Raw genomic sequence first — 22,773 nt, 5'->3', positions numbered from 1 at the left:
CTGGGGGATGATCGCGGTACTGTTGAACAGTATGCACTGGCACTGCACTAATTGAACACTTTAATTCCTTTATTAAAAGAAAACCAGAAACATTCACCATGTAAACAAAATAAAATCTAAGTCTCTCTGAAACACCGCTGTGCCTGTTGCTCATGCCGTGCTCTGGGGCAGTCCCTTTTTCAGGAGGGATGTGAGATAGCTGCCCAGTTCTTCATCCTAGGGAGAACAAACAGGATGAAAGCCATCGCCTTCTACTTGACTTTCCCACCTGGGCCAGCAAATTCAACTCTGGTACCTAGAAACAGGCTGAAACAATTCTTGGGCCCAGCACAATCTACTGTTACCGCTGCTCGGAAGCGGAAGCCAGTCCGGTTAGCACAAACCCATTTCTGGGTGCTCTTTCAAAACACCAGTGTCAAACTCTCATTTGTCAAAGTCAGCGCCTGGACCTGAGGTGTCACATTTGAGGAAAAGGACCATTTTTCTTGAAAGCAAAGCATAAAGAACCATTGATTTTTACTTGTTTTGCTTTGCCCTCAAGAAGGCATTCCCTTACTGCAAATAAAGCATTTAAAAATACAGCCATAGAATGTGTACCTTTGAAAGGAAGAAAACACAATGACTATGTCTAATCTTGCCACAGCTTTGTGTTAGCTAGGTGTAAAACTTCAACCAACAAGCAGAAAGCTAAGAAATAGAATATAAAACACTGCCACGCTCTGTATGGCAGCAGTGATACAGCTGAGCGTTCAGGAGCTGGATACTACAGTGTCCTTGAAATGACTGTAACTATGTAAGTGCAGTTACTTCAGATCAGTCGCCTTGAGGTCAGCGGTCCCAGAGAAAACCGACTCAGTAGAGTTCCTGTAAAATGATTTGTACTAAACCTAAAATGGTGAAGAAAATGGCAGGGACTGGCCTCACCATCTTGACTCGAGCTACCTCAGTGCGGTGGCAGAGCGGCCCAGGGTGCAGGACAGTTCGGGCCGCACGGAGTTAAGGTCAGAGCTGCCGGAGAAGCGTGTCTGCAGGTATTCCTACCTGGTAAGTCCAGGATACGAGCAGGACTTTGGTTCCTTGATCCTCTGAGTGTGCTGTGGCTTGGATAAGAATGGACTCCACTGTTATGGAGCCGTCGGGGAGGTGCTGCACGGAATAATCCTTCAGGACCCTGGTAAGAGAGAAGACACGTGAGCTATTTTCAGTGGGAAGTGCAAACCAGCTGAAGGGTGGGTCACCCCCTCTAGTTCTGGATCCCAGACACCAGCACGTCGTTACTACCTTCAGCATGTCTGAGCCAGCAGGGAAGGGAGAAGGGGCCCGAGTCATAGCTTGCTTGGTTTGGTTCTTACAAAATTTGTTTCTGTAGCTCCAACGTGAACGCTGTTCATCTGAGCAAAGGGCTACTCTGAATCCGCCAGCGTTTCAGGTTTACCTGCTGCTGGCTTGTGAAGGAAGAGGTCAGGTGGACCGCTCTAAGCTTGGCAAAGACTGCGGGCTTGTAGGCTGACTACCAGCCTCTGCCACTGCAGTGTAACTGCTGCGCTGGTTACATCAGCTACACAGACTAAAATCTAAAAAAGAGAATTTTCTCTGTGTTCCCTGGAGGAGGGGGCACTAGCACGACCTACATTAAGTGTGATAAGCTCAAGTCCATCCCTGGGAGGGATAAAAGTGGCTATGGACTCACCCTTTGAGGTGGTTGTACACACGAAGCACGGTCTCATGTTCTTTCCGTGGATCCTGGATGTGAACGCGGCAGGTGAAACGCAGCTGATGTTCTGTAAGGCCCAGCTCCTTCAGGGCCTGCTCAGGAGAAACCAGGCGGAAGCTCTGCAAAGGAAAATACAAACCCCTTATAAACCATTTCTTTGCACTTTCTGAAGTTTTACTCCTGCTCACAGGTCTTTCTCCCTCACTGCAAAACTCCAGCAGGCAAGATCCTTTCCTTTCAATCTCTGAAATGTCTCGGCACATTTCTGTGGCTACTTGCAAGCAGTAACAGCTGGGCACGAGCGTATGACAGACAACAAAGGCAGAGCCAAGACAGCGGCAAAACATCCACCTAAAGACTCACACCAACACCTTATTTCCCCAAATGGAAGTTGCTCTCTGAATGGAAGCTGGTTTAACCTCTTTATCAGGGGGAATGATTTGCTTAAATATAAACATGAGGTTACAGGGTAAGAATTCCTCCCTCGGCACCTTTCCATCCCTGTCCCACAAACCGAGGCGTACCAACAACCAACTTTTGGTTTTTACAGGCACAGTGAACCGGGAGCACCTTGGATTCGGAGATGGAACCCCCAGTTTCCTCAGAGTGGCTGCAGGGGGCCAGGGGGGGAAACAAGCCTTAGGACAGAAGCAGCTCTTCAGATTTACCCATTTCATGAGACTACCTGTGAGCATGCACCAGACTGACCAGTAAAAATTCTACCACCACCCGCCCTGCGCTCATGAATAGCAAGATCCTAACTCTGGAGTTGTGGGACTAGTGAGGACTATCAGTCAAGACAACTGACAAGCTAAAGAGTCTGTTTTACAGATTGCTCTTCTTTTACTTACATTATCCTTCATCATTAATGTGCCATGCATTAGCTTGGGCTTCTTGGCATCCGGTAACAGACCTAAACCGAGGCCAATGGAAGAGAAAGACGACAGCGTTAATGACGATGCACGCACTTTTCACACCAGATGACTGCTACAGGACCGAACAGATTGGATTTCTGAGTCCCTGCTCAGGTTCAGAGACACAGGTTTTACATCTTTGTTCTCCTGTCCGTTGGAGCGCCTGGTGCTTGCACCATTGTCAGAGCTCCAGGCACATAAGAAGCCATGTTTAGTAATACAGAGCAACTGCCTCCCTTCCCATGGCGCTTCCCGATTTGGAAGGTTTTAGATAGCTTTTTTTAAATTGGGTTTATAAAAGTAATTATAGTTTTCACAGACTTAGCGAGTAAAAGCATCCACGGACTTTGTTTTCATAGGGAATGGGCAAAACAAGGTAGCGTGTGTACTTGTTTTTAAAAGTTATTGAATATACAATCCCAGCACAGTAGCCACTTCATCTCACAGGAAGCCTTCTCACCCCCTACGTGCTCATAAAAGCAGTTCTTGGACAGGAAACGCTGCTGTCAGCCACCACTGCTGCAGGCAGCCCTGCAGCACTGCTCCCACCTAACGCAAGCAGCATGCGACACAGCGGCAGGGCCCAAAAGATGAAATCCTTGGCTCAAAGCGCATCACCTATTGCTGTTTCTCTCTTCAGGAGTCCCAGGGATATGTCCACTGGAATGCTGGGATTGGTGAATATTGTGGCGGTCTCCCCGTTTGCAGGCATGTAACAGTTGACATCTGCAATGTGAATGACCCACGTCAGAGGGGCTGCGGCAGCAGCATGGCCAAGCCCAGGCTGCCAGCGCACCCACAAGCAGCCCGCGCGCAGCCTGCGAGCGCTGTCGTTTTGGCAGAGGCCTCTCGCAGCTGTGCGGGACAGGGAGCGAAGTTTAACAGCGATCTGCTGAAAATTAATACCAGGGATCTGAAAAGAGGCTGTAAAGTAGAACTGCTGCTCAGACTAGAGGCTCACAACCTTACCCGAACCCTCAGAACCCCCCTGGGGGGCAACACCCAGCAGCCTAGCTGTCCTGACCCCCTGCGGGGCGTGACACACTAACAGACTGCAACAAAACGGCCCCCACTGATGCTGCTAACAAATCACTGCAGTGACATTGTGACAGTGACCATCCCATGTGAACTCTATGCTTTCTCCACTCGGCATTTAAGAGCTGGCTGTTTCCAAGGAATAATATTTTTTTTTCCCCAGAGTTCATTCCATTTAACTGGAGTTGCTAACTTACAATTTCAGCTGTACCCTGCCCACCTCACCTTCTTTTAGGAGTCTAAAGAAATAGAAATTCAGTAAGTGCTGAACTGTAACAATACAAACATAACAAAAAAACCACCTACTTCAAGTCCAAACGGGCATTAAAATTAAATGAGCTTAACATGTTAAGTAAGATATGTCATGGATACTACATTTCTGAAGGGTGCCCGGTCCCGTGTGTTAATTATGCCTGACTGTGCTGAGGTCCGGTGGATTGAGCACGTGAGCTGTAAGGCCTGCCTTCCACCGCCATTCCCTCTGCAGTACCAACACCATACGTACGAAATTCCTGTTCTATTTTCTGCTTCAGAAACTCCATTTTCTTCGCTTCACCATGGACCAGGAGAACGTTTCGTGGCTCAGCCTGGCGAATCAGCTGCATTATTCCCTTGGCATCTGCGTGGGCACTGAAGGACATGTACTCCACCTGCATCTTTACTTCCAGCTGCAGAGGAGCAGAAAGCACGGGCTTTGTGGGTCAGGAATCGCTGTGGCTCACTACAGCTTGTACACCACACGCAAACAGACCCCCCCAGACTCCTCCGTATTTAGTTTAAGGCAGGAAGCAGAACAGCTGAATTGGAAAATGAGGTTGGAGAGGGAGCTGCTTCCCAGCGCAGACCGCAGGCGATGCTGTGCAGAGCAGCTTTCAATAACTTAAGGATCAAACTGCCCCATTTCAGAGCACGGTACATGTCACACATCTGCCAAAACAAATCAATATTTAAGGACAGCTGGTATCAGGTTTCTTAGTGTCCCCGTCTGCCTAAAAATATATCAGTTTTACCTAGCTGGCTAACGGGGCCTAGTTATTAAACATCCTAAATATGCCCCTGACAAAGTCTTACAGCAGAAAAAAAGACAAACTGTTGCTAATGTAAAGTATGGCAAATGGGAAGAAACCCTAGTCCAACCGTTAATTGGGCATTTTCAATGCTGTATGTAGCACGTTCCCATTACAGGTACACGGTGGTGTAACTACCACCTGAAGTTCTGAGGAACTTCCCCCAAATCCTCTTCCTTGAAAATAAAACTTACTATTTGTCTTCCTTCCATTTCCAGCTTGCGCTGCCCACTCAGAATCTTATGGCCTACAGTTCCCTGCACACAGTAGCCAGGCATGATGACCTGAGAAGGAAACCAGAAACATCTACCAACTCGGCACGCGGACTGTGCGCAGCGTAGCTGCCGTGAACAGAAAAACGGCCACAAATGCATAATGCTGATGTTAATTTGTGTTCCCCCCATTACACAGACCACCCCACACTGGAAAGCTGCTTGCTTTGTTCTGCAGCTTGCGAACACCCAACCCCAGCACACACATCAAAATGAAATTAGAAAGCAAACCGCTGAAATCTATACACCACACTAAGGATTAATGCTAGTTACAAATGTCTCTGAAGCAGCTTCATAGTAGTGAAAGCATTTCTGAAAATAAAGTCTCTCACAGCCTCCTGTCTGAGACAATGACCTCCTCCTCTGTGTGCCCCGTCACACACAGCAAAGAAAACGCAGTTTGAAAGACTCTGCCCCAGGCTGGTTTGGTAGAGGCCTCATGTCCCTTACCCCCAGGTACTCGGGAAAGCCTTCCCCACAGCCTCTGCTCCTACAACAGCATCAGTGCCGCTACCACGTTAACACAAAACATCACTCAAGAAAACAAGAATTTCTTACCATATTCTTTTCATTCCCTGCCCATTTCCTGAAGATTTGAAGGGACTGTCCCGCATGAAGCATACCAGGCGTTGCAAACACAACCTGGAATTCGAAGGTGTGCCAAGAATCACCACACAAAACACAGGTTTTTTCCATTACTTGTAATATATAAACAAACACCCTAAAACTGTGGAGTATCCACTAATACACGTTACAGCACACTTACTACAGCAAAGCTCTAATGGGGACTTTTCCTATTTTATTTTTTCCAACCTTGTCTAATTTTCATGGAAGTTGAACTACTGTTGTAGGAAATTTTTGTGAGCATCCATAGTGCCCGATAAAAGCTTTGAATGGTTTTTTAATGGCGCTATCATGCTCGGCAGATTCCTCTTGCAACTGCTGCCTAATAAACCAGAAATAAAACCAGCAATAACAGATTGTGTTGGGAAGGATTTGTCTCCTGACTTAAGTAAAACAATATACTGTAAAAATTATCATTTGGATCAAACCCAGAGGTACAGATTATATGAACATGCAATCATTTTTATTTTCTCTGGGCATTTTACCTTTACTGAAATGAAGATGGAAATATCTTTAATAGTTACAGAGATAAAAGCACTCAGATGGCCTGGCCACAGAAGGGTTTTAGATGGGATATTAAAGCTGATATTAATGGGGTACAGGATGCCTAGCTTTTGCAACTGCCTGTTTGCCTTAGCCAGAAACAAAATGGTACAAAAGCAGCTCCCTGAACCTGCAGCCCTGCCCCATCAGGTGTTAATGCCCACCTACCATAGGCCCTGGGTTGTCTGCAAAGGCCCGATCGAACGCTTTGATGTGTTTGAATTCAAACATGTTCCTCTGCACAAATGTTTTCCGGATTTTCTGATTCGTCCAGGTGATGAAGAGCTTGTAGTAATGATTGGCCTTCTCCGTCAGTCCCGTGGAAAAATAAATTGGAGCCTTCAAGTTCATTCTTTCCCTGTAGAAAGAAGCATTCCAGATAGGTGTGAAGGCCAAGTTAGGATCCTGGCTATCCATGCTGGAAGTCCGTAAATCCATGTAGGCACCAAAGATATTTTTTAGTGCATACCCGACTCTCAACAAGCTACAAATCAGTACTATGATGATGCTACGTCACTATGCATTAGCTTCACCCCCTCACCCACTACACACAACTTCCTTCTGTTACAAACACTAATCACTCTGCTATGGGAAATAATTAAAAGCAGTATCATTTAGTATTATCAAAAACATTTCCAGACAATGTTTATGCGTAAGTTTAATACTTGTTCATCCCTCCTCCCACTCCCATGAAAACAATTTTACAATGTGACAAAGACGCAATCGCGTTTTTTAAAGGACAGTTGATCCCAAGTGTCTGGGGGAGGAGTGGAGAGTGACTGGGGAGAAGAAAACGTTAGTTTCCTGCTTAGAGCCAGGAACACGGGGAAGTACGTGGAAAGAAGTAATTCTGCAACTGCCAGCACGGGCTGATGCAGAGAGGAAAATTAATGAGAATAGCTGTACTAAACAGGCACGAAAGAATCACAGAAACCTGCCGGGACCACAGCACGAGGAGGACAAAAAGGAGGTGAAGGAGTCACACACAGGGGAGACTGCACTCACCAGAAAGTTTCCAATAAAATGCAAAGTTCCTGGGCACGTCCAAGGGCAAAAACTGGGATAAGAACCTGCAACAGAGAGATGATTTACAGGCTGAGAGACCCAAACCGCCATCTCTGAACAAGCCCTCAGTTCCCTCTCACTCTCTGATACACTTTTTGCCGACCTTTCTTTCCACAGCAACGTGGTGTTCTGCAGCTTTGGAGCAAAAGGCACTGAGATTTGATGAGCACCTGCCTGCTCGGCTAAGACCTCTGTCACACACACTGAGGAAGATCTCTGGCAGGGCACGGTGCTCATGAATACATTCAGTTCTGTCCTCTCCTGGGTTATACGAAAACAAGTTGCTGAGAGCAAAAATTCTGGCATCATTTATAGAAATGGACACCAAGATGATACCCTCAATATTTGCAGACTGTAAGCATAGCACTTCCCTTACTCTCTCATTAACTCATAGTCTGGTTTCCTTCCTGGCATAGTTTAAATGCTTCATATTCTCTCTTTTAAGGTACAGACGGAGGAATATAAAAATTCTTTTTCAGTTTCACATAGTAATCATACATAGGTGCCCGAGTTAAATAGTTGCACAACACTACAGAGCCAACAAGAGCTTCACAGAGGAAAACCAACATCACTTAGATTATCAAAACGCCATACCTTCCCTCCTCTTTCTACAGTCTCATGAACTTTCTTCAAGAAGTCTCTTTCTCTGCAGCGTTTGGAATCTCTGATAGTTGTGGCATAGGTAGATTCACTTATTAATAAATCTGGGCGACACTTATCGATCCAGGCAGCACTAAAACAAAAATAATTTTATAAAACACCAATCAATTTAAGAGAAGGTAGCTGGTACTTCTGATCTGCAGGTCTCAAAGGTGGAGAACATCACCATCTCCATTTGCAGGAGCTGCAACATGATGCAGATGTGCATCAGCTTCCCAAAGCCACCCAGGAGTTCTGTGGCAGCACCAGGACCCTCTCTCTGCAGGCTATGCTTTCTTTAAATTAATCCAGTTCAGAAGAGACTACAAATTTTGAAAAGCAGTCCTTCTCCAGTCTATTACTTCTTCTAAATGCATTAAAACATTACTCTAAATAGAAGTATTCTAAATCTCTCATATATGCTAGTAAAAATAAAATTAACATTAAAGTTTGTGATTGGCACTCTCTTAGAAAGTAAACACATTTAGAAGATACCGTGACAACAAAACATTTCAAACATCTAAGTCCCATTGTAATGCAGCCTTAAAAATAGATTAGCGTGAGTATTCAGAAGAAGATTACACTAAGGTCTGTCTGGAAGAATCAATGCAGCTCTGTTCATTCTCACAATTCAAACTTGCATTTATCTTTCCAGCAAAAACATCCCTAAACATTCCAGTCTCCTAACAAAGAATCAATGCTGATAAGCCCCTAGTATAAACAGAAGCTGTGCTAAAATCTTCCTGGCAGAAACATATACAACTCACAGAAACTCAGCTTCCTACTCACCCTAAATGTCTGTCTGGTGTCATGTTATAATCACCCTAATGGAAGAAGAGAGATCCGTTAACATGCTGAAGGTAACCGGATGGGCCATTAAAAGGCGGTGCAGGTATCTACGCCGTCGTCCTTACTTACAGTGTACACAACTGACTCGCAGCCAACCTTAATCTGGAACATGGCTGCTCCTAGCACATGGCCTGCATAGTATGCCTTGATCTCCAGCTCCTCATCCACCTACACAAACAGGCAAATGCAGCATTAGAGCAAACATTAAAAAAAAAAAAAAAACACAAACGTAAAATTGCTCTGCCTTCTACAACAATCCAGTTGGTGTGACCCAAGAGTATGCAGAAATGATCGTTTACCTGAACTGTCTGGTGAAGATGCACAGCAACTACTTTTTTCATACAGTCTTTAATCATTTGAGAAGTGAAGAAGTTTGTTTCCCCTTTCTTATCTACAGTTATTTTCCGATAGTCCTCCAGGAGGATGGGGCAGATGGCCTTGGTAGGATGCGTCATGTAAATGGGCCCATCGTAACCGACCATTTCACTGAAATATGGTAAAGCTCCACAATGGTCCAAATGAAAGTGGCTGCAAAAAGACACAAAGGATAAAGGAAATGTGGCACAGGAATTCAGCTTGCCTGGTTCTCAGATCTTGCTTCAGATTTTTAAAGCTCTGCAAGACATAGAGGAACTAGCCAAATGATGAAAGTTTGTGTTGCTAGGGACACTATACAAAGCTTTCCCGTTTCCTATTTGAGCTCTGACAAGGAAGGAAGCTTCCTCACCTGATGATCACGCAGTCTAGAAAGTCAGTCAGCCTTCCATTCTGAGTAATGTAAGAAAAGTCAGGAAAGCGTCTCTGCAAAGACAGGAAAAAAACAGGCTATCTGTCACACAACAAAGCTGGTTAATACCACATTACTAATCCAACAAAACAACGGCGTGGATGACCTGGAACGCTGGGAAGGTGCTATAATCCATCTCGAGGCAAAACTGCAGTAAGGCAGCAGACCGCACCAGTGTCAGCAACACGGTAAGAGCTGCAGGCAGCACCATCAGTGGTTTTGGGCAAAAAGTGTCAAAGAAGGGAAGGGCTGCCAGAGGGCAGACAGGGAAACTGACCTCACGAATAAATAAATTACAGCCAAGTTGATCTTCAAAGTAAAACAGGTGACCAATGTGTTTTAGCTTCCCCGCAGGCATTAAAGCAGAAACACTCAAAACCGTTTCTCTAATGGCGCGTTTGCTGTGTCATGCTTTAGCTCTGTCTATCTCACAGAGGATTTCTGCCATCACTCCTTTCCTGTGAGTATCAAGTGACCAAACATCTGGAGTATTTCCTGGCGCTCTCTCTAAAGCATCAGAGATACATCACGCAGATCCCGCAAGTAATTAACTGCCCAAAACCAAGCGTTGTGTCAAGAGTAGCCTAGCTATGCTTTAAAGCATTAATCCTGTCATTAGAAGATAGAAGAAATACAGGAAGACCAAAACCTCCCCAAATGCAGCATTCACAGCTTGCTGAGTATTTTTTGAGTCCACAACCCTGGGAAAGGATGGTCAGATGGTGGCACAGACCAGGAATACCTCTTATACAGGAAGGCAACATGTTGGGGGGGCAACAGTTCATTCTCTGGCACAATCCAGCTCCAGCAGTGGCTGATACACGAGCCCGATAATGCACATCTAGCTAACGTTACCCCCACATCACCTAAGATGAGCCAGGCCATGTTCAAAATAAAAGGGAACGCAGCAGAACAATGCACCAGGAGCCCTGCTGGGAAAGGCCAGGCAGACGCACCTGGAAAGCATCTCTACACCATGTTCAGGCTTCTCCACCATACTCACATCATCGTTGTAGCCCATGTGCATCCCACAGTCAAGCATGACATTTTTCCCGGCAATAGACACAAGGATACAGCTGCGCCCCACATCCTGGCCAGCTCCTGACCCAAACAAAAGAAAGACAAATAAGACATTTCTGGGAATATTTACAATCACTTCCCAAGAGAAGCATTTAACAGTCCATACAGAGTTCCTAGGCCTTTTCTGATGCAAGAAAAGACTACGTTCTTTCGCCCAAGCGAGTACATCTGTTGCAAGCAGATCCTGCAAGCAAGCAGAGGGTAAGCAAATCTGAACTGACTTACCTGAGCTTACGAGAGGGTCTTCCAGCAGCAGCTGCAAAACTGCAGTGAATACAGCACTGCGCCCAAACCCATAAGCAGCTCAGATGCAGGGCACGTGTGTTCTCTGCCCGCTGCTGTGTGATCCCAGCTACAGCTTTGAGTAAGAGTAAAATAATCTCTTATCTGGAAAGGACTAGCATGGAACTCAAAGTTCCCAGGGCTGCACCGCCTCAAGTACTCTGCCTCTCAGTGAAAGCACAGACCTCTGTTAAGAAGACTCTCTTGACTAGAGCCAGGTCCATACCAAGCCAGAAAACTATTCCCCAGGATAAAGCAGCTCTGTTCAGCACATCCTCTGCCCTCACAGTACATAAAGGTATCTCAACAATTTCTGTGCAATCAATAAAAAAAGGAAAGAGAGAAAAATTTACTTCCTGTAGATCTTTAACACTGTTAACTAATGCTCTATCAATACTGTAAAATACTATGACGCCTTTACCAGTATGCGCTAATGAAGCCTGTAATCAAAATAAAGAGTTACCAGGCTGTTTGAGTCTCAGTTGATTGAAAAGGAGGACAGTAACATACGAACAAGAATCAAATCAGGATGCTGCGTGATGCGACCCCATGGCCAGCTTTTGGTGGCATGGAAAGGCACACATGTCCCCAGCAGTCCAGCGCATATTACTTTGAATCCTGAACTCCACAGTTATTCTGTGTTTCTATTCCAGGATGATTTTAGATTGGACTTACCCAAGGGAGTGACTTTGATTTCAGGCATTTTAACAAACTCTAAATCTCAAACTGCATGACAAATTATTTTCGAAACAGTCTAACGGGGACTGCAAAAAGAAGAGAAGATTTAGCCTGTTTTACAGCTGCCATTTCAATTCTTTTTCAGTACCAGGCAGAAGACTTAAGCAGAGGTCCAACTTCTTCCTGGAGGGAAGACAGTCAGAAAACACAAGTCAGATCAACACATGGATGATTAACAGCTCCTGGCAATTCGGGCCTGATGGGCTTTGGTGATGGGCATCAGCGCTGTGAGCCAGGAACAGGGGCCCCGCGTGCAGGCAGGGAAAGGAGCAGGCTCCTGCGGGGCAGCAGCAACGCGGGGTTTCTTTATTCATACCATACACAACACCGCATTTCTGAGCGTGACCTGGCAGCGCCTGCTGGCCTTCGCCCTCATCGAGGAGCCGGTGCGAGGCAAGGACAGGCTGGCCCCAGCCCCGGCCCTGGTCAGGGAGAGCTTGTGCAGGGTGTGGATGAGCCAGCCCCAGCCCTTGCCAGGGACAACCTGCGTGAGGGACAGACAGGCCAAGCCCTGCCCCGGTCAGGGAGAGCCTGTGCGAGGCGCAGCCAGGCCAGCCCTGGCCCTAGTCAGGGGGAGCCTGAGTGCAGGACGGACAAGCCAGCCCCGGCCCTTGCCGGGGACAACCTGCGTGAGGGGCGGCCAGGCCAGCCCCGGGCGAGGTGCATAGGCCGGCCCTGGCCTGGCCTGGCCTGGCCAAGCTGCGTGAGGGGCGGCCAGGCCGGCCGTGGAGCTCCCGCCAGCCCCGGCCCCACACCCCAGAGCGCAGCCCCCCGGCCCCGGCCGCCCCCTCTCACCGCCGTGCCGTGCCGTGCCGGGCCGGGCCGTGCCGGGCCGTGCCGACCCCGCTCCTCTCCTCAGCGCCGCCGCCGCGCAGGCGCAACCGGCCCCGCGCCGCCCCGTGCCGCGCGGCGATGGCGGGCGCGTTCAGCCTGCGGGAGGTGCTGGCCGCCTTCCAGGCGTGCGTGACGGAGCGGCGGGAGGTGCTGCTGGGGCCCTACCTCAGCGGCTGGCGGGGGCTCATCCGGTGAGTGCCGGCCGGGGCGGGGAGGGGGAGGGGGGGGCCGCCGCCCGCTAACGCCCGCCCGTCTCCCCCGCCGGCAGGTTCCTCCACACGCTGGGCGCCATCTTCTCCTTCATCTCCAAGGACGCGGTGGCCAAGGTCCAGCTGATGGAGGACTACTGCCGCGGCGAGCAGCGGGAGCAGTACGTGTCGCTGCAGGCCATGGTGCGCTACGAGCTGGCCCAGGGGCTGCTGGACGCCCCGGGGCGCCCCGACTCGGGCTGCCGCACCGTCCTGCGCCTCCACAGGGCCCTGCGCTGGCTGCAGCTCTTCCTGGAGGGGCTGAGGACGGCCCGGCAGGACTCCCGCACCTCCACCATCTGCACCGACTCCTACAACGCCTCCCTGGCCGCCTACCACCCCTGGGTGGTCCGCAAGGCCGCCACGGTGGCCTTCCGCACGCTGCCGCCCCGCGACGCCTTCCTGCAGATCATGAACGTGGGCACGGCCGAGGAGGCTGTGGCCATGCTGGGCGAGGCCTTGCCCTACATCGGCGATGTCTACGACATCACCCAGCAGCTCTTTGCCCAGCACGAGCTGCTTGACCTCCCCTGAGGGGGGGCACCCACCCCAGCACCCACCCCAGCACCCACCCAGCCCCGGCCGGGCGAGCGCGGTGCCACGGCAGGGATGCACAAGTGCCTGGTTCTCTGTCCCTGGCCACTCGTCCTTCCCTTGTAGACAGCTGAAGCTGGCAAAGCTATTCAGGATGCCTCACTTCATATAAACGTGCCGATTTTTTTATATATATATATATACACGTATCTCCATCTGTATGCACATAGAGCCTGGGCTCTGCACTAACAAAGCGTGCTTAAGGGATTTCTTCCTGAATTCACCTTCAGCACCCCAGCTAGCCTGGGAGGAGGTGTTTTGCTTTCCTTTTTAACTCAGACTCTACAACTGAGGCAGCTCCTGTGCGTTTACATCGATAGTTAGGACCTCACGTGACAGCACAACTTCCAGACCTGGCGTCCCAACACACTTACGTTATCATGCAAGCTCACATTGCCACTTTTTTTTACAAGCTTGTGCCCTTGGATAGATGGGGGGGTGGGGGTGGGGGTGTTTACCTGTTTACCCTCTGTTACACTGTAACTTGACTATAATCCTGAGCAATGCACATCTTGGTCTTTGCGTCCTTGTGGTCACAGACTCATTCGATTACTGCTGCTATTTCTCTGTCCCCTAGAACTAAAGAAGGAAAGGGTGGTGCAGGACACTTAAGACTGTACCTTGCTTTCCAGCCCTGCTTCTAAAATTGTGTTGTTATGATTATTTTTTTAATGAATGTGTCAAACGTCTTCAAAAATGACTTCTCTTACTGTCAGGGGAGAAATCCAAACTTGCACTGTTAAAGTCACTACCTTGTGAGGCTTATGGCTTCTATTGCAAATCACTGTATATAGCTGGGGTGTCTGTATATATACACCCCGAAGTATGTAAAATGAAGTTTACTTAGCTTTTTGAAAGCTGGAAAAGTACCACGTTGTTAGTTCTGTGAGGGAGAAGCCCACAGGCTGTAACATGTTTTACTGTATCTCAGATCGGAGGCATTTTAGTCTAATATAACATTATGTAATTCAGGAAATCACTATTACCTCATGGAGATGAGACTTAACTGGACATTAAAGTATGTGAATAACATGCTTCTGAAGAGTATCTTATAAGCTATCTGGTTCTGTGGGGCTGGAAGGGAGCAGCTCCACGTTAGAAACTACAAAATGCTGGGCCTCCCTTGCTGTCTGATGCAGATACAGCTAGTGTTTCGTCTGTGTAGCGTATTAAATGCCTTAAATTATGTCAGATAATGTTCTGTGTCAAGTCAAAAAATGTTGAGGTTTCTGGTATTGGTTTATCACTTGAGGAAATGGTAGTATGACCGCATGGGAAAATGAGTGGGACAAGGGAGAAAAAGTAATTCTCACCTATTCCTCCGATGAGATAAACATTGATGTTGAAGATTAACTTGATTCTTGCCATTAAAGAATTTATCAGTAGGGGAAAAAAAAATATCTTTGCTGTAAGTTTATAACCATTCCTTTTGTGCAAAGTATGCCTCAAATAAAATACAGCTTTCCATCAGTCCGCCTGTTCTCATTAAAACCAGATGTTGCCTAACGGTGATTTTGGTTTCCTGGTGTCCTGCTCTGCCTCCAAACGACGGGGACCTTTTTAACAGCCCCAGTGAGTTACCACGGAGTAAAACGAAGGTCTACACTTGGCTTTCGGCAAGCTCAGAGCCTGGCAGCTTTCACTAATGGTGCCAAACTCAGAAAAGTAAAACCTTCCCCAGCAGCGAGTGTATTTGAAAGCTGCAACGGCACACAGATTCACTAGAGGGTGTTGAATATTTTGCACAAAAGTCCGTCGCATCAGCTATCTCCTGTGGCACAGCAAGCACGGACAGGAGTAAGTAATTGTCTGTGTGAGACTTCTACACCATGCAAACAGCTTTTTTTTTTCTTTTTTTTTTTTTTTTAACTCTCCCTCCAGGCAGCTGAATTTGTATTTTGTAACTTCTTTTGAAAAAGTTCTTAGTTAAAGCTAACACTTGAATATTCCATTAAGGGGAAGGTGTCCTCAAAAGGATGTCAGTATTAACATGTCTGTGTAATGTAGCGATGGATACAACTGTTGCTTGCCTGAATTACTCACATACTTGGCTTCCTCCAGCGTACCTGCTTCTCTTCATGCACGGAAAAATACCCTACCCTTGTAGCAAAATCGGTGTAGCACTGTGGCAATATAAGCAGTTTTTATGATACAGTATAAATATATAATAAACCAATAAAATGCAGTCGTTTAACTTTCCAATTTTGAGCCTATCCTGTTTTCTACAATTCAAACCTGACAGAAAAAATGCAAACCACGATGCAACCTAAATTACTATGCTGTGGAACTTACACCTAAACCAAAGTTTTTAAACTGAAGTTGAAGTCACAGCTCAGGGTGAGAAAAATTTAGATCGGCCAATAACAATTTCCTAAAACCAGCAGAACAGCTCACCAGCAGCTCACCAGCCCTGCAGTTCAGGGGTGGATTGCTCCAGACACGTTCTTGCGATGCACTGAGGAAGATATGATTGTCTCCACAGCGAGGGGACCTTGAATTTAAGAACAAAAAAAGAATAAAAATTACCGCTGTGTAAGTTTCCTACCATTACCCTTTAGTTCAGGCAACAGAACACACTATCCTGAAGTTCATTTAAAAATAAACTACATGCCATTTATTCAGTGCAGGCTGCTTCCAAGTGAACGTTTGGGTGGGAGACAGCCAGGGACAACCTCGGGTGACAGCAGGAGGCAACGCTGGCGAGTAAATTTTTTCCTCCTCAGCCTCCGTATGGGTAATGGTTGCGTGATGGTAACAGGCACCACTCTGCGCAGGGCACTTCAGCTCATTGGATTCTGGTCCTGCCAAAGTGCCTTCTCCTTGGTGATGCTTTGAGGCGAGCAACCTGCACTCATTTTTTAAGATCTGCTCCCAGCATTAGACAAGTCACGCTGTTTGTGAAAGCTGTAAATGGGGACAGTTTCCACAAACATATTCTGTTAAAGATGAGGGTTCTTCTTGGGTGGGGGAGTTAAAGCAAAAAAAGGTGTCCAAATTAGAGTGAGGCACCTGAATTCTGCCCTACAGAAGTCCGGAGCTGTGACAAGGACCTCAGTTAGTCATTCTGCTTGAGTAAGGGCTACTCACTGAGCAAAGGAAACCAGGATCAGGCCAGTGATTTGCAACCAAGCGCACTCCCAGGGTGTTGCGTATTTAACTATTGCCCACTAAGCACAGAGTTAGACATTCAATGCATTTTGCTAAACAAATTCTTCCCCGTTATTTTCATCTTCCCAAGTTCTATTTAAAGAGACCTCCCCGGAACCGATGAGACCGGATCCGCTGCCCCGTTCCCTCTCCCACATTCGCTTGGCGATTTCCTCGCAACATTTCCCCCAAAAATAGACAAATAATGGTCCCTGACCTGCTGCTGGGCTTGAGCTTTGGTTGTGCAGCAGCCCTCAAACCCACGTGCCTATCGGCTCAGTTTCAGCAGCCGGGTGATTATATCATAGGAGGCTTGTTCCCTCTTGGAACGGAGACCGTAAACCTGACGGCACGATCAGAGCCCACACTGGTTGTGTGCAAAAGGTAAGAGGAATCTTAATTTCATGAGTAGTTGCTGGGAAGAGAAAGGAAAAGAAAGCAGTCCTGAGAGCAACTGATGGTCCCACAGCCGGGCGCGAAAGCTGAGAGGGAAACAAGGATTAGCTCCAAGGTGCTGGAGCGCTGGTGTACGGCGCCATCCATTTCTGATCCCAAAATGGAAAATGTGTTTGCATTTTCTTGATGCTTCGGCATCTTCACGCTATGGCAGTCACACTTCAGGCATAACCAGCCCCATGCTGATGAAAGCTTTTAGTAGCACCCGCTTCCTTCGTGTGTTGACTCTAACACACAGAGGTGCCAACGTCGCTGTCGCTTGCACTGCGCTCCATGGGCAGATGACAGGTGGAGATGGCACCATCACCTTTTAGAAGGTAAAAGGACACTCAGTGCTGTGCACAAGGCAAAGGGGGGAAGGGAATCACCTACCCTGCAGGCTTGCCACCCTGTGAGCAGTATTTGCTACTCAGTTACCCCAAGGGGGCTCGCTCCATCCCACTACAAGCTCCTTACAGCTCGTTGTGAGGAGAACGAAAAGACAGGCTAGTGTCCTACGGAAGTGCATGAAAGCGTGGTCCAAACTCTTTGTGTCTTTACAAGCCATAAAGCAGGGGATATGCCCAGTGCACTGAGCTCTACAGCGGAGGAAAACCCCAGGAAGGTGGACATCTCTCCTGAATGAGCTCACACAGCACTTTGGGAGCCCCTGGCTTCATGGCCAAAGTACACAAAGCCAAAAGCAGGGGGTTGTCCAAGTCTTGACCCTCTCAGCTAAACACCCTGGTCTGTCTATACCTCTGCTTCTTCTCCTGTGATGCCCAGAGGATATATTTGCTGATAGACAAGATTAATAAGATTTGAAAGGTGCTCAGAGCTTTCTCTACTCACAGAACAAAATTCACAAAGGCTATGGGGGTACAGGGATGCTCTGCTGACAGTGGCAACAGACAGGATGCTAAAATGTCGAAGAAAATCTGACCACCGTTGTAACAGCTCGATTAAACCACGTTAATTCCACCTCCCTTTGCAGGTTATTTGTAGATGGGCTAATATGGGCTCTCGGGATGAAGTTTGCCATCGATCAGATCAACAACTCCACTTCGCTTCTCCCAGGAGTCCAGCTGGGCTACGACATGTGTGACAGCTGCTTTGAGCCAGTGGTGGCCTTACAGCGCAGCTTGCTCTTCCTGACCCGAAAGGGCACCACGGGCATCGGGGTGCTGTGCAACTACACCGACTACCAGCCCCGTGCAGTTGCTGTGGTAGGACCACATAAGTCAGATCTCTCTCTGGAAACGGCCAAACTCTTCAGCTTCTTCTTGATCCCACAGGTAAAGAAACTCTCCGGAGAAGGAAGAATTCTCCTTTTTGCTGGGGGAAGGGTTTGGATCAGCAACGCTGTCGATGCTCTAGGTCTTTGAACCTAGAAAAGACTGGAATCTGCGCTTTAACAGTCGATTCCAGCCTTTTCTGTGCCACGGATTTCCCAAGTGATCTTGGGCAGGTCACTAAACTTCCCTCCTGGAACACCCTCCAGTGTCTACCTTCCTGCAGAGAAGAGAGATAAGTCAGGCTGCTCTGTGATCCATGTAAAATGGGAATAACGGAGCCCCCAGCGTAAACTGGGAGCATCCCATGAAAATACACCTGTGACTAAGTACTCGGGTACCACAACAGAGCGAGCTATAATGCTCAGGTAAATTTAGCCCTGAGCTAAGATACTACTGAACCTTGGGTGTGCCGCCCTTTGTAGAAAGTAGCTAATTATCACTGCCATTAATGCTAAGGGCTGGTGCTGTGATGACGGACACCACTGGCAGTGGAAGGAGATAGCCACGGGGGACAGTGCCACCAGAGGCAAGTGATGGGCCAGTTCATGGTTCTCCTGGTAAATGCACCACGTCAAACCTCTCCCTTTAGATGAATTCTTCCTTCCCACTACCCTGACCCAGCATTTTGGAAAGTTTAGCACGCTAAGGCTAAGCAAGGAGGGCGGAACGTGATCTGGACTGTGAACACTTCCCTCCGTTTTACTCCTTGACTTGCGTTGTCTCTTCTCTAACTTGCAGGTCAGCTATGGAGCCAGCAGTGAGAAGCTCAGCAACACAGAGTTGTACCCATCTTTCTACCGTACTGTTCCCAGCGATAAGAACTTGGTGGAAGGTATGGTCCTGCTACTGGACAAGTTTGGATGGAACTGGGTTGCCACCATTGGAAGTGATGATGAATATGGCAGAGGAGCCCAGGGGCTCTTCTTCAGCACAGCTGTCAATCACAGCATCTGCATTGCGTTCGAGGGGCTAATTCCTACAGACCTTGCGGACCCTAAAGCCAAAACCCAACTGGAAGATACCATTAAGTTAATTAACAAGACTCAAGTCAACATCATTGTGCTTTTTGCCTTTAGTCAGCCAGCCCAGGCCCTGCTGGAACACAGCATCAGGATGGGACTAAGCAAGAAAGTCTGGATTGGCACTGAAGCCTGGATTTTGTCTGACATCGCTGCCTCCACCCCAAACATTCAGAGCATTGGGACGGTCCTGGGCTTCATAATGAAAGCAGGCACAGTCCCTGGCTTCCAGAAGTATGTTGCTGATCTCTTTACCTCTGTTCAGCAGGATGAATTTTGCCAGGAGACTAGAGAATTCCACCACCCCACGAATTCTGACACACTGGACACACGTTGCGGAGAGTGTGACCACATCTCACTGCAGGAAGTCTCGCCTGTGCTGAGGCACTCGCAGGTACAACCGGTGTACATCGCCGTCTACAGCGTGGCCCACGCGCTGCACAGAGCGCTGGGCTGCACCCACCAAGCCTGTCCCAAAGCAGCCGTCAGACCTTGGCAGGTGAGAAAAGGTCGGGGGGACAAAGAGCAAGTATTTGTGCCCTATTTCTGCACCAGAGCTGCACGCAGCTGGACAGGGAGGGGGTAACGCTGCGCTCCTGCCCCCTGCCCTGCTAGAAATACAGCATCAGCAATTCCTTCAGCCAGGCAACCCCCTGCATCCCCCCACCCCGGGTCTACATCCTGGCTCCCGCTAACTGGGCTTGGCACAATAGACAGAGCAGTCGATAATACACCCAGAAGGCCAGTAGCTGCAATATTAACCCAGGGAAGGGGCAACCGATTTCAGCCAGAAATCAGCTTACTGCTTTACCATCCTCCAAGCAAGAACATCAACTGTCCCCATATTTACTACTAATTTTCATTTTCTCCTCAGCTGCTGCACTTCATGAATACCCTCCCGTTCAAGGTGAACGGCCGAAGTTTCAAGTTTGATCCATCTCACGGCACAAACACTGGCTACAAGCTTATATTCTGGTCCTGGACAAACAGCACCCTCACACATCTGCCTGTAGGCAGCTACAAAGGGTCCTTGTACGTCAATAAATCCCAGATTCAGTTTCACACTGCAGATCAGAAGGTAAAGACAGTCAATCGCAAAATGAAGTAAAATTATTTGCCACTTTAGCAGGACTGTTCCTAAGGAGCTCTTAGCCTGTGTGCTGCTCCAACAAGATCTGGGGGGGATCCAGTCGTGGCTCCTCTGCAAACACGTAACGTATCTCTGTTGTGCAAAACTAGAAGGCGGCATTCCCAGCTCTGTGGGAGATTCAGACCCAGGGTTGACCCCAGCGCAGCCGATTTCCAATTTGCTTGATGACACCGTGCTTCTCCTGAAGGCACCTGGCTGACATTCGTTCCTCCTCTTGCCTAGGAACCCGCATCCGAGTGCTTCAGGCACTGTAAACCAGGACAATTCAGACAAATAAAAGGATTCCACCTCTGCTGCTACGACTGTACGGATTGTCCAGAAAACACCTTCTGGAGCACTAAAGGTGGGGTATGAGAAATTAAATGGCTTTAATTCTCTGTATTATGTCTATTTACTGGTGGTGGAGGTTACACAGGCTTACAGAGTGAGCTCTGCCTCCATGAATCACTGCCAGGGCAGAATATTTGCCTCCCTTTTGTTGTGCTGTGCGTTGCTCAGCCTTGCTGTACAGATCCTCAGTGGGGGACCTTCCTCTGTTGATCCCAAGGACGTGTATGTTTTATCTCAAGAGGTAGGAGAGAGGGGTATGATGAAATTCAAGGGTCACAGGTAGAAAAGAGTCATATGATGAAATTCTGGGATCTTCTGGAAACTGGTGATCCTTCCTGGGGAAGGGAAACAAAGCCAAAAAATATGTGGACCCTTTTTGCGGGAGGGTGGAGGAAAGAAGTGGGGAGGGGGGAAACATTAAAAAAGAAAAAGACCAAACTATCAAAAACTCTGGAGATCCAATACTTGGGGGTGGGGGAAAGCAGACAAAGCAGCACCCAAACTAGCCACCCAACTCATGAGTGTGATCCATCCTCAAGGACTGCCTGCAGCAGGGTAGCAGCACTCCACTGCAAGGTGGTCCTCAGCTTCTTGCTGCTCCTCTGCAGACAGGTCCACCTGCACTCCCTGCCTAGAGCATCAGTGGTCCCCTGCCCGCAGCACACAGTGCTATGACCGCAGCGAGAGATACCTCTTCTGGAACGAGCCGCTCACCATCGCCTTGCTAACGCTGATGTCCATCATCATATCCCTGATCTGTCTGACAGCAGCGCTCTTTTTAAAGAATCTTGAGACTCCCCTTGTGCAGGCTTCTGGAGGTGAACGGAACCTCTTTGCCTTGTTCACACTCACGCTGCTCTGCCTCAGCTGCTGTCTCTATATAGGGAAGCCCAGCAACAACCTCTGCGTGCTCCAGCAAATAGTCTACGCCCTGTGCCTCAACGGTTGTTTCTCCACCTTCTTCATCAAGTCCCTTGAGATCACCCTGGTGACAGAGTTCCCTCGCTGCGCACCCACCTTCCTGGGCTGGGTGACCCAGAGGCGGGCCTGGCTCCTCGTCACCTTGTGCCTCCTCACCGAGTGCTTGTTCTGTTGCTGCTATCTTCACCTGGGCCCTGACTATCTGCTGTCGGACTACAAGTCGCTGCCCACTGAAGTTCTGCTCGTGTGTAGCACGGAGTCCTGGTTTGCCTTCGCCCTGATGCACGGCTGCAACGGCTGCTTAGCCTTCGTCTGCCTCCTGTGCACATTCATGGTACAAACGTCTGGGAAGAAGTACAATATTGCCAGGGGGATCACATTTGCCATCCTAATCTATTTCATCATCTGGATCTTCTTCATTGCTATTTTCACCACGCTGAAGACCGTCCTCAGGTCTGTTGCTCAGATTGGTACCATTTTGGCAACCAGTCTGGGTATCTTGGGGATCTACTATATCCCCAAATGCTACATCATCTTGTTTAAGCCCCATCTGAACACAGTGGATTATTTCCAGAATTCCATCAATGAGGAGCCAGAGGAGGACTCCATGAACAGACAATAAACCAGATCCACGTCACCTGCTGCTCAGCGGAAGGTGGCTGTATTGCAGGGAGCTAATTCTGTTTATGATGACTCCAGCAGTCTATGAGCCTCACCCAGGTCACTTTCCTGTAAAGGTCACTGGTAATTTCCATTTCTATTAACTAGATAACTGCTCCAGAGATATATCCATGAATCTTTTCCCAGGCCCTATAAGAAATTTTGAACATGTTTGACAGCACGGAAATAATAACTAGAAAACCCTAAGGGAATCACATGGAAAGGTGTGAGATTATAGACCACAAATCGAAACCCTTGTGATAAACCAATGACACCCAGTCCCTACCTACGCAGTGTCCTCTCTAAAGACCTTCTCCTAGCATCTCCTAATGTCAGGAAACACGGCTCCTATGCAGGCTTCCCCCTGTGAGACACAGGAGGCAGGTGAGGAGGGGGAGGGAACAGACAGAGAGAACCGAAGGTCCTGCACGCTGCTCCGTCACTGCAGCCCGTACACCTGATACGTGTTTGTGCGCTTCCTTTATTAAAAGTGGAATCAATTACATCCTACAGCCTCTGGGTCTCTTTTTT

At 48.3% G+C, this 22,773-nt stretch overlaps 3 protein-coding genes across 6 annotated transcripts; 2 read left to right on the top strand and 1 right to left on the bottom strand.

The window, feature by feature from the left end:
- Nucleotides 1–51: 51 nt before the first annotated feature.
- On the bottom strand, nucleotides 52–12,528 carry INTS11 (integrator complex subunit 11). Of its 4 annotated transcripts, none has more exons than XM_055800896.1 (18): nucleotides 12,405–12,528; nucleotides 11,547–11,635; nucleotides 10,513–10,610; nucleotides 9,450–9,523; nucleotides 9,022–9,250; nucleotides 8,792–8,890; nucleotides 8,663–8,697; nucleotides 7,829–7,967; nucleotides 7,175–7,239; nucleotides 6,338–6,527; nucleotides 5,561–5,644; nucleotides 4,925–5,014; nucleotides 4,169–4,331; nucleotides 3,247–3,354; nucleotides 2,566–2,627; nucleotides 1,691–1,833; nucleotides 1,042–1,171; nucleotides 52–216 (listed from the first exon to the last, which is right to left on the bottom strand). In XM_055800896.1, the coding sequence occupies exons 2-18, from the start codon at nucleotides 11,572–11,574 to the stop codon at nucleotides 151–153; spliced, it is 1,803 nt and encodes a 600-aa protein (XP_055656871.1). In that variant the 5' UTR covers nucleotides 11,575–11,635; nucleotides 12,405–12,528; the 3' UTR covers nucleotides 52–150. The 4 variants fall into 4 exon arrangements, with proteins under 4 accessions (XP_055656871.1, XP_055656872.1, XP_055656873.1 ...); XM_055800897.1 differs by having other exon boundaries at nucleotides 11,547–11,636; nucleotides 12,411–12,465; XM_055800898.1 differs by having other exon boundaries at nucleotides 11,547–11,636; nucleotides 12,416–12,433.
- On the top strand, nucleotides 11,602–14,755 carry CPTP (ceramide-1-phosphate transfer protein). The gene is made up of 3 exons (XM_055800901.1): nucleotides 11,602–11,733; nucleotides 12,411–12,634; nucleotides 12,712–14,755. Exons 1-3 carry the CDS (start codon nucleotides 11,602–11,604, stop codon nucleotides 13,223–13,225), a joined length of 870 nt encoding a protein of 289 aa, XP_055656876.1. The 3' UTR covers nucleotides 13,226–14,755.
- A 929-nt stretch (nucleotides 14,756–15,684) lies between these two features.
- On the top strand, nucleotides 15,685–22,713 carry TAS1R3 (taste 1 receptor member 3). The gene is made up of 6 exons (XM_005238017.3): nucleotides 15,685–16,816; nucleotides 17,862–18,162; nucleotides 18,901–19,680; nucleotides 20,056–20,259; nucleotides 20,554–20,674; nucleotides 21,270–22,713. The coding sequence occupies exons 1-6, from the start codon at nucleotides 16,638–16,640 to the stop codon at nucleotides 22,202–22,204; spliced, it is 2,520 nt and encodes an 839-aa protein (XP_005238074.2). The 5' UTR covers nucleotides 15,685–16,637; the 3' UTR covers nucleotides 22,205–22,713.
- The last annotated feature ends 60 nt before the right edge of the window (nucleotides 22,714–22,773 follow it).

Source organism: Falco peregrinus, chromosome 3, assembly GCF_023634155.1.
Source record: "Falco peregrinus isolate bFalPer1 chromosome 3, bFalPer1.pri, whole genome shotgun sequence".
NCBI classification, from domain to species: Eukaryota; Metazoa; Chordata; class Aves; order Falconiformes; family Falconidae; genus Falco; species Falco peregrinus.
The sequence above is the reverse complement of the archived record's forward strand: the minus strand, read 5'-3'. Positions and strand labels throughout refer to the sequence as shown.

Excerpts from the sequence above, each read along its gene's own strand:
- INTS11 (XM_055800896.1), bottom strand. The coding sequence starts at position 11,574 with ATGCCTGAAATCAAAGTCACTCCCTTGG. Across the intron at positions 8,891-9,021 it reads ATCTTCACCAGACAGTTCAG|GTGGATGAGGAGCTGGAGAT; the intron begins GTAAACGATCAT and ends CTGTTTGTGTAG. Across the intron at positions 1,834-2,565 it reads CATTAATGATGAAGGATAAT|AGCTTCCGCCTGGTTTCTCC; the intron begins GTAAGTAAAAGA and ends TTTCCTTTGCAG.
- TAS1R3 (XM_005238017.3), top strand. The coding sequence starts at position 16,638 with ATGGTCCCTGACCTGCTGCTGGGCTTGAGCTTTGGTTGTGCAGCAGCC. Across the intron at positions 19,681-20,055 it reads CAGCCGTCAGACCTTGGCAG|CTGCTGCACTTCATGAATAC; the intron begins GTGAGAAAAGGT and ends TTTTCTCCTCAG. Across the intron at positions 20,260-20,553 it reads TTCACACTGCAGATCAGAAG|GAACCCGCATCCGAGTGCTT; the intron begins GTAAAGACAGTC and ends CCTCTTGCCTAG.
- CPTP (XM_055800901.1), top strand. The coding sequence starts at position 11,602 with ATGACAAATTATTTTCGAAACAGTCTAACGGGGACTGCAAAAAGAAGA. Across the intron at positions 11,734-12,410 it reads GCAGAGGTCCAACTTCTTCC|GCCGTGCCGTGCCGGGCCGG; the intron begins TGGAGGGAAGAC and ends TCTCACCGCCGT. Across the intron at positions 12,635-12,711 it reads GGCTGGCGGGGGCTCATCCG|GTTCCTCCACACGCTGGGCG; the intron begins GTGAGTGCCGGC and ends CCCCGCCGGCAG.